The sequence below is a fragment of the Acipenser ruthenus genome, chromosome 25, assembly GCF_902713425.1.
Source record: "Acipenser ruthenus chromosome 25, fAciRut3.2 maternal haplotype, whole genome shotgun sequence".
Taxonomy (NCBI): Eukaryota; Metazoa; Chordata; class Actinopteri; order Acipenseriformes; family Acipenseridae; genus Acipenser; species Acipenser ruthenus.
Window position 1 is genome coordinate 2077914 of NC_081213.1, and position 15548 is coordinate 2093461.

Sequence of the window (15548 nt, forward strand, 5' to 3'; positions counted from 1 at the left end):
ATTCCCTGCATGCCATAAATTAACTAACAGGCATTCGGGCTGTTGAAGCCTAAACTACTTTTAAACCTGAGATTTAAAATAACTGGTAGAAACACTCATTCAAAATCCCAAGCAGATTTCACAGATTTCACAAAATGTCATGTTAATTTTGTCTGCACATCCCTGCTCTTAGCCAGCTCCTCCTCTCCCAGCTCTTATTAAACTGAATCTCAAAGGCAGACCGAACAAAGCTTTTTAATCCTAGGGCAATTCCGATCAAAGTGCTCTAACCAGACGCACTGGAGTTCCTTTAGATCTGTGACTCTGGAAACAAGTTAAAGACTTCATACTTCTTACATGAGAAACAACCCAGGCAGAACTGCAGTAAATGAGCATTGCATTGCAGTTACAGGCTGCAGTTTAAAGCAACTGGCCACTATACATTTTTTTATATAAATAATGTGCTGTTTTTAAATATTTACAAAGGGGAAAAAATTCTTCTGCTGTATTTCGTTCTAGCATCCCCCTAGTGGTGACATGCCTACACTGCAGGTCCCCTGTATCTATACCTGAGCCCTGTGCTGACGTCACCAGCACCTGCACTGTGCTGTCTCCATGCAACCTATAGAAACCCCAAGTGACAGCCGAGCCTGCACTGAGAGTCACACCAGACTGAGAAAATGGCATGTTTAATGTATTTATTTATGTATCTATATATTTATGTATTTTTATATATTTTAAACAGAAACTATATTGATCAACAGTAATCATTGAGTATATAGTGAATATAGATAAAACACGCAGTGTGATCTTTCATGGTTTATAGAAGCAGTTTTGTCAATGCACTAGCAGTCAGTGGATGAGATGAAAAAAACAAACAGCTGTGGGTCTTTACCACCTAGTAAAAGCACTGTACTGTACTATTCATCCCAAACTTTTTTGCAGTCGGAAGTTTCTCAAATGTTGAATTAGGGTGCAGTAGAAATGAAACCTTATAAAAGTTTCTATTAGTAAAAGGAAAGTGTAATAAAGCATATTGATACCACGGCATAGTTGTAAAGTCCAGAGAGGTATGGCAAAGCATATTAGAAATGGTAACAAGGTATAAGCATGGTGGAAACAGCCGTTACTGTGCACTTAGTTACACCACGAAAACATTTTGTACAATAACTTTCTTAAGCAATACGTTTCCTTTTGGTAGTGCTGGATTGTGAATGACTATGGGGGACAATGCGTTGTTCTGCTGACAAGGGGAAGCTGGCGAGCAGCAAGTGAAGTGCAGTCCGACCGCTCTGCCCTGCAGCTGCGCCGCTGCTGCCTATTTCACTGGAATGCAATCCACTTTTACTGCAGTGAAGCCGCTGCAGTTCTTCATGTGTTCTGTCAATGTACATTTCTATACAGTATTTAACAGGGTGAATTACCAGGGAACCAGAGGGTGGGGCGGGGCGGGGCGGGGCGGGGAGGGGGGGGGGGGACCGGGCTCTTAACACTCCAGCTCCACACTCACCCCCCCACGAGAGAAAGCCTTGTGGTTCCATGTCTGTGCAATATTCAGTTCTGCATTGTATACCTGTGCTGTAGACGTACACTTTATTTTTATCGTTATTATTATTATTGAGTATCGTTTTTTCAATATTGTATGGCTCTTAATACTAAGAGATGTGTAATTATTTTTAATACATAGAGAATTAAATATATGGATGTCAAAAGCTGTATCTGAGTGTTTTTTTGTTTTATTTGTTGGAATATATATATATATATATATATATATATATATATATATATATATATATATATATATATGTGTGTGTGTGTGTTTAAAACACAAGCTTTCAATTGGTGGATAATGTAAACGAAGTGGACAGTCAACAATCTGTCGCTTTCTATGAATACCACTATAGAGGGCCGTGTTGCCTGTATTTGCACCTGGGTTTCAAACAATGAAGTCCAACTGCAGCCTTCCCAGCGCTGACAGGGAGATTCAGTGATGGTGCAATAACACTAGATTTTATGTGCGCAGTGCTTTAAGATACCACAAGAGGCCTCCCTTGCCATACAAATAAAATAATGCAACTTGGTATCTTGTGCAGCTTTGGGAGCCGCTGCTAAGCAACCAGCACTGCAGGATCACTCACAAACACTTTGAACTTGTTCAATGGCAATCCTATTAGCAGCACAGCTGGAGAGGGGAGCAGGAAAGAGGGGCTTGAGGAGAGGGACTCTTGAACAGTAATAAAAACATTCGGCTGATGTGGATGGCTTCCGCATTGGGAACTGTCAAAGATGTAAAAAGTGCTCGCAGGTAAGCTGTGTGATTAGCCTGACAAAAAAATGGAATTAACTTCTAATCCTCGCTCTCTAAAAAAAAAAAAAAAAAAGCTTTGCTAATAGGGGACTATACTGCAGTAAAGTTAAATGGGGAAATGCATTGAGATTTCATTGAAATGAGTCATCTGATGTCTTCAGAAACTGCATTGTGCAATATTGATCTGCTGCTAGAAAGGAATACTAATGAATTCCAAAGTGTCACACAGTACACCGGATGTAAAGGTGCACTCATCAAATCAACATGTCAAGTGCCAAACAAGCACGTGAAAGACAGCAGGCATTTCTGACCCCGTTACAGATCACAGCAGATGGTAAGAAAGACACTCATCTGTTGGCAAAGAGAGGAAAGTGACACTGAAGCCTGTGCTGACATCAGACCACTTTCACAGGGATCCCAATGCTGTTCTCTGTATCTAGAACAGTGCACTAATAATTATGTATTTATTTATTTTCATGGGAAACGACAGCAGAGCTGTAACCTGACAAGGGTAAACAGACTCCACATGGTCTTGCTCAAGATCACTGATAGTGCTTTCAAATGTCAGGGGTGGCAGATGCATTACAGATGCGTTGATCACGTGAGGGGTCAGATCGTTTTCACAGTAGTGTGCTACAGAGGGGACAGCGCATGTCAGATATGTGTGGAGCAGCCTGAGCTCTCTACAAGGGGTTAAAAAGGGGGCGGGGTCACAGCGCAGCAGGCTGTCAACAGAGAGACCCAGAGGATTGCAAGAGCTCCGTTTAAAGAGATTAGAATTGCATAGTGAGGGTGAGAGAGGGAGGGAGTAATAAAGGGGGAGAGGAGAGAGCGAGAGAGAGGGGGAGAGGAGAAAGAGAGAGGGAGGGGGAGTGAGAGAGAAGGGAGAGAGGGGGAGAAGAGAGAGCGAGAGAGAGGGGGAGAGGAGAAAAAGAGAGGGAGGGGGAGTGAGAGAGAGGGGAGAGAGTGGGGGGAGAGGAGAGAGTGAGGGAGAGAAGGAGAGGGAGAGGGAGAGGGAGCAACACACCACAACAAGCACTCAGGGTTGCCAGAGATAGACACTCACTCCTGATGATCATATGTATTTAGTTTGAAATCCACCTCTCTCCCCTGGTACTCCATCCTGTGTTGTCCATCTGACTGTCTTTCAATCTCAAGGATTTTATCCCTCAGTAGCTCTCGAGACCTGCATAGCGGTTAATTGAGGAATTTGTTCACTTGGGTGCAGCAACGATGAGTCAAAACTCCCCTCCTGCCCATGGCAGGCCAGGGACGGACGCGGCCAACGGAGAGGACCAGTCCACCTGGGATGCTAAGGGTTTCTACAACAAGCTGGCCCCCACCAAGAAACCTAAAACGGTAGGGCCTGTTGAATTATTCACTGCTTTCCCCTTGGGAGGTCTTTTCAAGGAAACCGCAGCATGTGTGAGTGAGGTTTCTCTGCTGCTGCCACTGCAGAATGTACTGCAATGCAATGACTATATGCATGAGGGATTTGGAAACTGACATAGACTAATTTTCCTTGAGAAATTCATGCTTTAATGTTTTTTTATGTACCAGTCATGTTACCAGACCTTTTTGCCAAGAAGGTTCTTTGGGGTCTGGTATTAACAGCAGAGGGGTTCCGGATATTACACTGATCACCTGACTATGACAGTGTGGTCAGCATTAATACAGGGTTAAACTGAACTGTATATATATATATATATATATATATATATATATATATATATATATATATATATATATATATATATATATAACAGGAACGCAGTCAGACAGTCAGGAAAGGAAAGCAGATTATATTCAGTAGCCATTTGGTGTCTCTGTGCCAGCTGTCCAAAAGTGATTCACTGTGACATTTTAAAATGTATTAGACGCATGCATCGTGCTATTAATAATAATAATAATAATAATAATAATAATAATAATACTTGCTATCTTACAGTACAGGCTGCAGTTCTCTGCTGTCAAACGGCATTAAACAGCTACTCAAGGCTTAGAACCCTTTTAAGTATTGAGGATCAAATGGATTTGAACCAGTCAGTACAAAAACACTTTCGATTACCACAAACTGGTTACCCCAAGACCTCGGTCCTATTGGCTCTGGTTATATGAGCCATGCATCAACACATTACAGAATCATTTAGTATTCTGATACACATTTGTTCCAAGGAGAAAAGGCAGTCTATAAATAGACCCTGCAGCCCTCCCCCTAGACTCTGTGCATACCCTGCTCTGTCAGTGTGCAGACGTGATACCCTGTGCCATGTTTGCGGTTTCCCTTGCTGTTCCCATGCTGGTTCTACGCAACTGTCATGCTGCAGACGATCTTCAGCAGCACTGCTGCAGTGCCACTACAGTGAAGCAGAGCTCTGCTGTTAACGGGAGAGATTTTGTATTGGCTGCTTAAGGGATTGGCAGCTACTGTCCTTCCTGGCTGGGTGTTTTGTTTCAGCCTTGTTCTTAATTGTGGTCCAATGAAACCTCCATCCTGGCCCTAAAGCAGCTGATTACTTTGTTAAACCTGTGAAGCCTGGTTGAAATAATGACCCAGCCAGGAAGGTCAATAATTGCCAAGCCCTTAAGCAGTCAATACAAAATCTCAATGTGTCAGTGTTCTAGTCGACTACTAGTATACAAAAAAAAACTTAAAAACTGCAAAATCTCAACAATCGTCATATTTTTTGTTAAGATGTTCTAGAGGGCAGCAGTGTGGAGTAGTGGTTAGGGCTCTGGACTCTTGACCGGAGGGTTGTGGGTTCAATCCCCGGTGGAAGACACTGCTGCTGTACCCTTGAGCAAGGTACTTTACCCAGATTGCTCCAGTAAAAACCCAGCTGTATAAATGGGTAATTGTATGTAAAAAATAATGTGTAAAAAATAATGTAATTGAATGTAAAAAATAATGTGATATCTTGTAACAATTGTAAGTCGCCCTGGATAAGGGCGTCTGTTAAGAAATAAATAATAATAATAATAATCAGTGGTGCACAACTCAGGTCATGGGGGGCCGGTGCCCCTCCCGGTTTTTGTTCTAACCATATCCTAAATGAGTTAATTGGACCAATTAAGATTCTAATAAGGTCCAATAAAGTGCTTTAGGGTGCAGTTGGAATAAAAACCTGCAGGGACAGCGGCCCTCCAGGACCGAGTTGTGCACCATTGTTCTAGAACCTGTCCTGGCAAGTTTGCACAAGAACAAAGTATTTTGATCTCCTGGAGAGTGACTCTAAACTATGCACGTGACACACAACACCAGAAAAGACTGCAATGCTCATTTTCATCCTGATTCTCGGAACTGGGGAGGGAGGGACTCAAACACTCATTGTATAACCCGTTATTTGGCCACACCTGTTGTATTCACAGTGAGAGATTCTCTGACCCGCTCACGAGGCTTGTGAGAATTCCCTTGAAACACGTCACATTTTTACTGTGGCTCTTCGGTAAAGATATTCATCAGCTGGAAATATTGAGTGTGCAATTGTTTCACTCCAGTGCCAGTAAGCTTGCCAAATAATCTGCAGTAGCAACACAGGGGTGGCCCCACAATAGCAATGCAATGGTTCTGAACAAACGAGGTGATGGTAGCACAAGGGCAGCTACAATGATTAAACGCTCTAGAAATCCTACAGTCATCCAGTAGGTAACATTGATAATACCACTATTATAGTACTGACAACCAATTCATATTGTACGTCTATTGCAGTAATATTGTCTTGATTTTTCTAACTTGTGCTCAATTTATGGGACTGGCATTGCAGTGTTGCTGTATAATCTGCATGAAAGTGGAAGTATAAGATTAAAAACCAGGATCTTTTTAGTGTCCCGGGAAGGCATATTGAAATCCCGGGACACCTTCCTCAAAACTGGGGCGATCCAGGGGAAATGGAGGCAGGTGGCAGCCCTGGTGTGCGTACGTGTCTCTGTGTTTGTTTATTTTGATCCCATCTCCTCAGCAGAGTTGCTGTGCTGGCAGGAGCTGCCAGTGTCTGGTTTCAGCACAGCTTATAAAATACCAGCACACAAATACAGAGGGACAAGGAAGCAGGGAGGCTACAGGACATGAACTAGAAACAGGAAGTTTGCTTTGATGCAATCCAGAACTTTGAAAACTTTGACCTTGAATCTGAAAACCTACAAAAATGTAGATGACCTGCTCAATGACTCACCCAAAAAAAGAATGCGGTTTCAACACATGTCGACCGTGCATTATTCTGACAGTGTGGGTGAGAGACTGAGTGCCAGATATTATTATGCACTCTGGAGCACTGAGTGCTCAGCCAGTTCACCGTGATTCCACATGCCGTAAATTCCCCTTTAGAAGTGCACTGGCTAAAATTAGTCCAAAGTTCGTTGAGGTGTCGAGTCAAATTTGTCTCATAAAGAATGCCTGCCCTTTTCCTGAAGAGAACCGGCTTGCAGCATACAGTACATCCTGTGTACAGATGTAATCCATTTCATAGAACATATGACAGAACTCAACAGCAATCCTCTTTGTATTTTCAGTACAGTCTTCGATTTCTAATAAGGTGTGTGTAGGGTGTGTCTCTTATTATAAGACACGGCTTCTTCGCACGTTTTGAACAGCCGTTTTCACCACGGTCCTCTCTTGTGTTTCAATCAGAGGCGCCCTGTGCTGTGTTCATGTTTCTGCGCTCGCTCTCTCTTTCAGCCGAACCCGCAGAATGCCATCACGATCGCTGTGTCGTCGCGGGCTCTCTTCCGGATGGAGGAGGAGCAGAAGATCTACGAGGAGCACGGGGTGGAGGAGTACGTCAAGTACCAGCTGGAGCATGAGGACGAGCCCTTCGAACCTGGGGCCGCCTTCCCCTTCGTCAAGGTCAGGACGCCCGCCGAGCCCATTCTCCCAGCCCTTTTCCAGTACATCCCCGGCACTCCAGCACAGAGCTGTCTAACCTCTTATTACCACACTGATTACCAGGGGCTTCCCATAGATCCGCCACAGCTACACCCCTCCTCGGGGTTCTTCTCAGTTAAGGTTGCTATGCATTGACACCAGTTTTGCTTCCTAAGACTACCTAAGTCTTTTCAAACCCGTTAAGAAAAACTTAAATGAGAAAAAGCAAGAGAGCCATATTGTGGCACACACTGAGCCACTCTGTAAGCAGATCAATGACAGAGCGCAGTGGTGTGTGTGTGTGCAGGACAATCCAGATTGCAATGCATTGGAAAATCTTATAAACCAGCTCACCCATTCCCGGATCACTCAGGGGTTTAAAGAGATCTGATTTTTAAAGTGTCTTGATTCAGCTCAGCCCGTGCAAGGAGTCCAGATCATGCACACAGAGCAGATGTGCTCTTATGAACTCTTATATACAGAGAGATAGTCTGAAGGCTGGGAAGCTGTGCTTATATACTGACAGTCACACACAATAATGATGTACGCAGGGGAAATCTGTTAACTCCCCCACCTCTCCCCCTCTCCCCCCTCTCGCTCTCCCCCTCTCCCCTCCCCTCTCTCTCCTCTCTCCCTGCCCCTGTGTCTTCAGGCTCTGGAGGCAGTGAATGCTCGTCTGAGGGAGCTCTACCCTGAAAGCGAGGAGCTCTTTGACGTCGTGCTGATGACGAACCACCACGCCCAGGTCGGAGTGAGGCTCATTAACACCATCAACCACTACAGTGAGTTACCGGCAGGCTGGTACAACACAAGCAGCACAGCCTGGAGCAGGGGCATTTCAAAACCATCAAACGAAATAATGCATTATTAACATTCTGGCATCAAGAGTTATAACACAGTCAAGTAAGACAGATGGGGTTTTTTTTGGTAGATTTAAATTTTTTATCAGGAGAACGCCAATCGAGTTACACCCATGTAAGTCATCTCTTGGCTCAAGCTGTGTGTAACAAGCTGCAGCTGAGCTCCCCTGACTTCAGAAGTAGTTACTTGAGCAATAAACCGACAGGACAATGGAAGAAACTCAAGCCAGTTTAGAGGGACAGAGATGAGTCAGATCAACAATAAATACATTCCAGGATTGATTCGACTGTAGTTCAGCAAATGAAGGGAGCACTGCGCTTACCTGGCTGCGATGGATTCCAAGCAGGGATAATGACAGTATTAGAGACATTTGGAGGAGGATCACTTTGGCAACACTTACAAGAAACATGCTTATTCAATTATCATGTGGTACAGGGCTTAGAAAAGGCATTAGCTACTTTGCAGCGTGAATCAGTTACCACTGAAGTTGCGAGGTCAAGGCTCAGCAATGGCTCACGCTCTGAAGCGCAGTTATACAGTCCCATTGGGAGGACCTCAACTTCCTACATCCTCGTCACTATACCACAATAAAGAAAAAAAAACTGCATGGACTAAAACACATTCCACTTTTCATTATGGTCCTGATTCTAATCTGATTGTGATTTTACTAATAGTACTAGTTATTACTGATAATATAGTTGACTGACTGCAGTGCCCTTGTCTCCTAGCCCTGTGCTGTGTGTCTCCCCCAGTCCTAGCCCTGTGCTGTGTGTCTCCCCCAGTCCTAGCCCTGTGCTGTGTGTTGTCTGCTTCCCCTGACTGCAGTGCCCTTGTCTCCTAGCCCTGTGCTGTGTGTTGTCTGCTTCCCCTGACTGCAGTGCCCTTGTCTCCTAGCCTTGTGCTGTGTGTTGTCTGCTCCCCCTGACTGCAGTGCTCTTGTCTCCACAGACCTGTTCATCGAGCGCTTCTGCATGACAGGGGGGAGGAGCCTCATCGGTTACCTGAAGGCGTATCATACCAACCTCTACCTGTCCTCTGACTCGGGGAAGGTGGGCGAGGCCCTGGGAGAGGGTAAGACAACGTCTCCATCGCTTCACTGAGCTGGAGCCCGCTGCGTACCACGCCGTCACTGCACCTGCTAACGATTGCGTGAAGGCATACAAAGAGATACAAAGGAATAGCCTAAAGCTATGGCCAAATGTTTTGCATCACCTAGAATTATTTTAGAATTGAGACATAATTTAAAAAGATATTTTATTTAACATCATGTTCTAGAGTTATTATACAGCAGATGTTTCTAAATATTGACACGTAAAATGTCCCCTTCTTGTGCTGCGCAGAGCGATCTTTAGCAGAAATATTTTCGATCTTTGATGCAGCTGCTGTCTGTAAAGGAATCATGCAGCTCTATGCAGTGTGTGTTCAATCATTTACCGGAAGCAAACTAAACCGGCTGCCAGGTTCCTAAATGCATTGGAACAGGTAGTGCGTCAATAAGGCAAACGTTTGCTGTATTTATTTTTAAGTGATACAAAAATATTTATATTTACACTATTCTTTCAGAAATGGGAATTTTCACAGGGAACTAGATATTACACGGTAATGGGTTTCACCGTGAAAAAAACACAGCCTTTGTCATAACGAATCGATTCATTTCTCAAATGAAGTTCTGACTATAAAATATTATAGAAACAACATAGGATAGTGCAGCAAAGCGTCCCTGGAAATCCCTCCCGATGACCCTTTACTGCTCTGCTGCCACCTGGTCAAAGTTGTGCTTGTCTTATCTCTCTCTCTCTCTACTCTGCCTGCCTCCCCCAGGCATCGCTGCAGCCACCATCTTCAGCCCTGACAAGGTGGTGGAGGTGTCGGACACTCAGCTGCGTGTGGCGTTCGATGGAGACGCAGTCCTCTTCTCGGACGAGTCGGAGCAGATCGTCAAAGCGCACGGCCTGGACAGGTTCTTCGAGCACGAGAAGGAGCATGTGAACAGCCCTCTGGCACACGTAGGTCACGCCTGGTATAAGAAGCACAGGGGAGGCGCCGTTCTGTTAAATGGCTCGCCGATGGGAGTCTTCTCTTGTGCATTAACCCAAAATGATTCGCTCAGCACAACAATTGACAGCAAAAACGCAGAGCGATTTCACAGTGGTCCTTCTCTCTCTCTCTCTCTCTCTCTCTCTCTCTCTCTCAGGGTCCTCTGAAGGGGTTCCTCGAGGCGCTGGGGAAGCTGCAGAAGAAGTTCTACGCCAAGGGGCAGCGGCTGGAGTGCCCGATTCGCACCTACCTGGTGACGGCCCGCAGTGCCGCCAGCTCGGGAGCCCGGGCCCTAAAGACCCTGCGGAGCTGGGGCCTGGAGACTGACGAGGCACTCTTCCTGGCGGGGGCCCCCAAGGGCCCGCTCCTAGAGAAGATCCGCCCGCACATCTTCTTCGACGACCAGATGTTCCACGTGGAAGGAGCCACGGAGATGGGCACCGTCTCTGCCCACGTGCCCTACGGAGTGGCACAGAGGTACAAGAAGTCTGCCACCAAAAAGGAGCCAGCTGGAGGCAAGTGAGGAAGCCACAGTAAAGGAGGAAAGGAGGTCTAAGAAGAGGCTGTGGCTCTGTGGATCCGGCTTCATCGATACAGCAACAGACAGCCAGAGCAGGGAAGAGCAAGGGTAGCAGAAGCACCACCTGGACTGGAGACTTTGTAATGTTATTTTCATAAAAAAGAGGTATATTTTAAAAAGGTACCTTTTTACAGATAATGCACTACACAACTAAACCAAATACAGTGTGTGTTTGGGTATTTATTATTATTATTATTATTATTATTATTATTATTATTATTATTATTATTATTATTAGTTCTTTCACTGAAGGGGCAACTCACCCACCTTTGCAATGGTGCTCCAGTTATTAAAATCATTTAAAAAGCATAGAGAGAGAGAATACTGTACAGCGCTGCTTTCTCAAGCAGTTCAGTCCATTTGCTTCAAATAATTATGATCCCAAAACGAAAGCTAACCCCTATTCTAAAGAAGGTCATGGGGTTCAGACTTTTTCTATGAATTGCTTTTCATCCGACAGGGATTCTCAATTCACACATGCTGCAAAAGAAACTAGGTAATCGCATAATTGGTGCGTTCACTGGGTAACGTGTTCATTTCCCAACTACTCGTTCTGAAACACACCGATTCTTTCAGGGGAGGGGCATCAACCGAACCGATTCACAAAACCGTTTTAAGAATGTCCCCCCCCCCCCGCCCCGTCCCGCTTATTAATGTAAGATGTGAACTGTGAGGTGTATGTAGCTTTTAAACTTACCCAGCAGCTTAGTGCTGTCCGTCTATCAGTCACAGCTATGTCCGAAACACACTGAATAACCCAGTTTCTAACCATTTTAACCTTTTACTTCCAAACATTTATGTTGCACCTTCTGATTGCCTATTCCTTAAAGGGAAGAGTTTGTAGCTGAAAATGACATATATGTTTGCAATAATTGAGCTATGTTGCCCACAATACACACACACTGGTAATGCACTGTATCAGGGTGTGCTTCACTATCAGGGTCACGGTGCAACGTTCTACATGTGCTCTATTATACTAAAGTCCGTGTAGTTCCATTTCTAGCCACAGGGTGTCACTAGAGCTTCATTTCAGAAACATTGCTCTGTTACAAATGCATTACTGTTTTGTAAACAGACTCAAAATATATCCGTTGTTTTTTGCTTGTTTGTTTGTTTGTTTGATTTACCAGCGCCACGTTCTTGAAATACACATCTGTATGTAGAAAGCACTGCTGTATTTTACGATGACGATTTTACAGCTCAATATTTTTGAAATGTTTACAATGAGAGTTATTATTTTATGAGCGCGTCTTGTCTGCACTTGTTATCTAGGTTGCAATGATCTGTACTGTGAGTATATGTATAAGCTGTTGGGGAATAGTGTTTGGGTATAAATTCAAAATCTGCACTTTATATTGTGTCTGTCTGAGTGTTCATGTGTCTTTCGTTGATATTTTGCCATGTATGTATAATCTAACATAGTAAAATATAAGGATAACACTTTATATTGTGTGTCTAATTACTGTGTATCTACATACTGCAATAGAATCTCAGAGTTTGGAACACCCTAACTTAGAACGGAGCGGTCAACTGAACACTCCACTTTCACACGGGAATATGCAATCATTCAGACATGGTTGCAATGCAATCAGCGAGGCGCTCCTATAAGCAACACATTTACCCAGACAAAGGGGAGGCACATTTCAAAGCAAGTGCGGGTAATTTTAATAGGAATATTTCAGTTTTAAACAAAGCATTTTTTTCCAAGCCGAAGGAGGTTGAATGAATGAGCAAGCTGTAGGAATGCATTTTGCTTTTTTAAAAAAAAAAAAAAAAAAAACAACGAGCACAACGTTAACCCACGTTTTCCTGGACGTTTTCATCTGTGTTTTTGCTAGTTACAATTTCAATGGTGACTTATGAGCATCCTTGTATTACTCTTCCGATTGTGGGTGTAGATGACAGATGTACACGTTTATTAAAACCATTAAAAACCTCCATTCCCAAGGGGTTGATAAATCTGAGGTTCTACTGTAGCTTCCTAGAGTGCTTACACAGCATTACAATGTTACTATGCATAGTTACAATGTACTTAACGCGTACATCTTTTTGCAATATGTAATTGCATGCTAGAATGAATTAATCACAGGTTCAAAATTGTCATTAATAATTTTCCTTTATTGACATACACTAAAAAGATAAAACTGACAAACATTTTGACTTTTGCTGCCTGAACAATATGCTGAAAAATAGACCAAAGACAGGCAAGGCAGGGTTTTTACTGTCGCTTTTATTTGGGATCAAGAAGGCATTGCAAGCTCTAGTATGGATTAACAGTTTTTAAATCACGAGCCTCGCTCTCCCTTTAGAACAGCGCAAACAGGGTCCCAGCGGCTGCTCCAATCGTGCCAGCCACCCCTGTGCCGGCCGCTCCCAAACCAGCAGCCCCTGGGAAGAGAAGAGACAACAGCGTGAGCGGTGTGGGGAAGGATCCAAAGTCAATTCCTTGAATTGAAATGTTAATAAAAGAGATTCTGCATAGGTTTATATTACCGATCGACTGCAATACTGCAACTGTACTGCCAGCGCCTACTGCCCCGCCACCTGCAACAGCGGCCGAGGACATGAGAGAGGCGGCCAAAGACCCCGCTGCAATGCCGGCTGCCGTAAAACCCAAGGCTCCCACGACCAAGGGGGCTGCAGCGATACCGGTGGCTGTGGGACCGAAGCAGAGAAAGAAGAGCTCAGGTTCCTGCTAATCGAGACCTGCGAACCCTTTTTAAACTGAAATTCCGTGTTTATCAAAACACACCTGGTTACGTTGTAGAGGAAGCCATATCGGCATCAGACATTGTGGAAACAAAAGTGAACCTAAATATAAGTAAGCTTGTCCTGCATAGACTCACCTGCACTGACTGCGCCTAGAATTAGAACTTCTGAAAAAGACAGAAAACGGGATTATTATTATTAATTATTTATTAGCAGACGCCCTTATCCAGGGCGACTTACAATCGTAAGCAAATACATTTCAAATGTTACAATAAGTGCAAGAAATACAATAACTTTTGTTCAAGCAAAGTACAAGTGTGACAAACCACGATTCAATAATACAGCAGATAATAGTGATAGTGACATCAGGATATGATTAAATAGTGATAGTTACATCAGGATATGATTAAATACAAAGTACTACAGGGATAACAGTCACTATACACCCAGCGTCCAAGGGCGCTGCTGCTCCCTTTCACGAGTGTTTAACACGTTCAGTGTGTAGGCTGTATGCAATGCAATACATTCTAAATCTGTATGCTACCATTCTGAAAGTGCTGAATCTTTAGAAAGTGTAACATGGCAGGTATAGCGTTCCATTTCGAGGACAGACAAGATAGACGTGCCAAGAAATTGTGTCGTTTTTAGGTTTCAGTTTCGTATTTTATATTGATGCGTCACACAAGCATCTGAAGGGCTTAACTTTTGCGGTTAACGAAGTAAGTTATCATAACAATATCATTAAAAAGAAAATGAAAATAACGGGTAGAGGATGCCAGTTAAAAATGCTCCAGAAATTATAGCCTGACCTCAAATGAGGACAATGGCACTTAATGGGTTAACAGATTAAGGAGTGGCTTTTTAAAGAACAATAAAAATATTAGCAATAAACTAATAAAACAGTTTTGAAATGTGTTCAAGAACTTGCCCCTTGATTTAATCAACCAATTGGGCTTTAAACACAGTCCTTAACAAACATACCCTGTCAATAGGGCGATAGGTTTCTTTTAGATAGTACCGTTAGATTGACAACTGGTTTCCAGCCAGATTTTCAAAAATAAAGCAACCTATCCGAATTTTCGATAGATTAATTTATAAACAAAAGTATAACTTACTTGCCATGTCTTTTTTTGTCCTGTAATAAAACAGAAAAAGAAAAATACAATTTAAAAACATCTTAAAATATGCATCGATAAATATAGTGTGTTCGCCTTTGAATAATCTTTGAGACGCGCTTGACCCTTCCCAAACAATTCTTATCATGGAAAAGCAAGGAGTATAATAATAATAATAATAATAATAATAATAATAATAATAATAATAATACCACTTCCATAACTATTAAATACTCATTTAGAAATTTAGAAATATAAAAAGAAACTTCATAACTTGTGAATAGAACCCATACGATTGAACCCGTTATGTCTTCATAATTATCATTTCCCGTGAATCGTTTGTTGCTAAATAATCCGTATGTGTGATTTCTAATTCTGCAATGTACATACCTGTGTAGTTGCTAGTGCACATTCTCATGGATTGAACGTGGCACCACGAATTTATATAGGGCTGGGTTTACGCCCCTCGTTCCCATGACAGCGTGAAATAATGGTAAAAACAAACGTACCCCCACCCAAAAAAAAAGGGTGTGTTAAATCTCGTTTCTGCAGAAATGCTTAGGTCACGCATGTCGGTGTACTATAAAATTTCAGTTTAGAGCAGTGTGCAAATGCGTTAGAACACCTCAAGATTTGTCATTTATTACTATTATTTGTTTATTTAGCAGATGCCTTTATCCAAGGCGACTTACAGAGACTAGGGTGTGTGAACTCTGCATCAGCTGCAGAGTCACTTACAACTACGTCTCATCCAAAAGACGGACCACAAGGAGGTTAAGTGACTTGCTCAGGGTCACACAATGAGTCAGTGGCTGAGGCTGGATTTGAACCGGGGACCTCCTGGTTACAAGCCCGTTTCTTTAACCACTGGACCACACATGACCACACAGTCATTTATTGTACTTTGCACACAGATTTATGATTTTACTCATCTTACATGAAACATTAAAAACTAAAAAAACAGCGATGTTTGAAAGTGTCTTTAAGCTAATATTTAGTCTGGCCACCTTGGCATCAATTACAGCTTGGCATCTCTTTGGCACTGTGCCTGTGTACTTTCTCAACATCTCTGGTGCAGTTTGATTCCATTTTTCTTGA

General features: G+C 43.1%; 2 protein-coding genes across 2 annotated transcripts; one reads left to right on the plus strand and one right to left on the minus strand.

The window, feature by feature from the left end:
* Positions 1–1855: 1855 nt before the first annotated feature.
* On the plus strand, positions 1856–11979 carry LOC117414032 (cytosolic 5'-nucleotidase 1A-like). The gene is made up of 7 exons (XM_034906288.2): positions 1856–2284; positions 3516–3646; positions 6963–7130; positions 7801–7930; positions 8958–9080; positions 9831–10015; positions 10204–11979. Exons 2-7 carry the CDS (start codon positions 3521–3523, stop codon positions 10567–10569), a joined length of 1098 nt encoding a protein of 365 aa, XP_034762179.2. The 5' UTR covers positions 1856–2284; positions 3516–3520; the 3' UTR covers positions 10570–11979.
* Positions 11980–12723: 744 nt separating this feature from the next.
* On the minus strand, positions 12724–14936 carry LOC117413877 (interferon alpha-inducible protein 27-like protein 2). The gene is made up of 5 exons (XM_058999405.1): positions 14841–14936; positions 14451–14470; positions 13473–13502; positions 13120–13281; positions 12724–13014 (listed from the first exon to the last, which is right to left on the minus strand). The coding sequence occupies exons 2-5, from the start codon at positions 14455–14457 to the stop codon at positions 12932–12934; spliced, it is 282 nt and encodes a 93-aa protein (XP_058855388.1). The 5' UTR covers positions 14458–14470; positions 14841–14936; the 3' UTR covers positions 12724–12931.
* Positions 14937–15548: the final 612 nt, after the last annotated feature.

Bases quoted from the DNA above. Each gene is read 5' to 3' on its own strand.
- LOC117414032 (XM_034906288.2), top strand. From the start codon at position 3,521: ATGAGTCAAAACTCCCCTCCTGCCCATGGCAGGCCAGGGACGGACGCG. The intron at 7,131-7,800 runs GTCAGGACGCCC...CTGTGTCTTCAG, and splicing joins CCGCCTTCCCCTTCGTCAAG to GCTCTGGAGGCAGTGAATGC. The intron at 7,931-8,957 runs GTGAGTTACCGG...TTGTCTCCACAG, and splicing joins TAACACCATCAACCACTACA to ACCTGTTCATCGAGCGCTTC.
- LOC117413877 (XM_058999405.1), bottom strand. The intron at 13,282-13,472 runs GTGAGTCTATGC...TCGGTCCCACAG, and splicing joins TCTAGGCGCAGTCAGTGCAG to CCACCGGTATCGCTGCAGCC. The intron at 13,015-13,119 runs GTAATATAAACC...TTCTCTTCCCAG, and splicing joins TGCAGTATTGCAGTCGATCG to GGGCTGCTGGTTTGGGAGCG.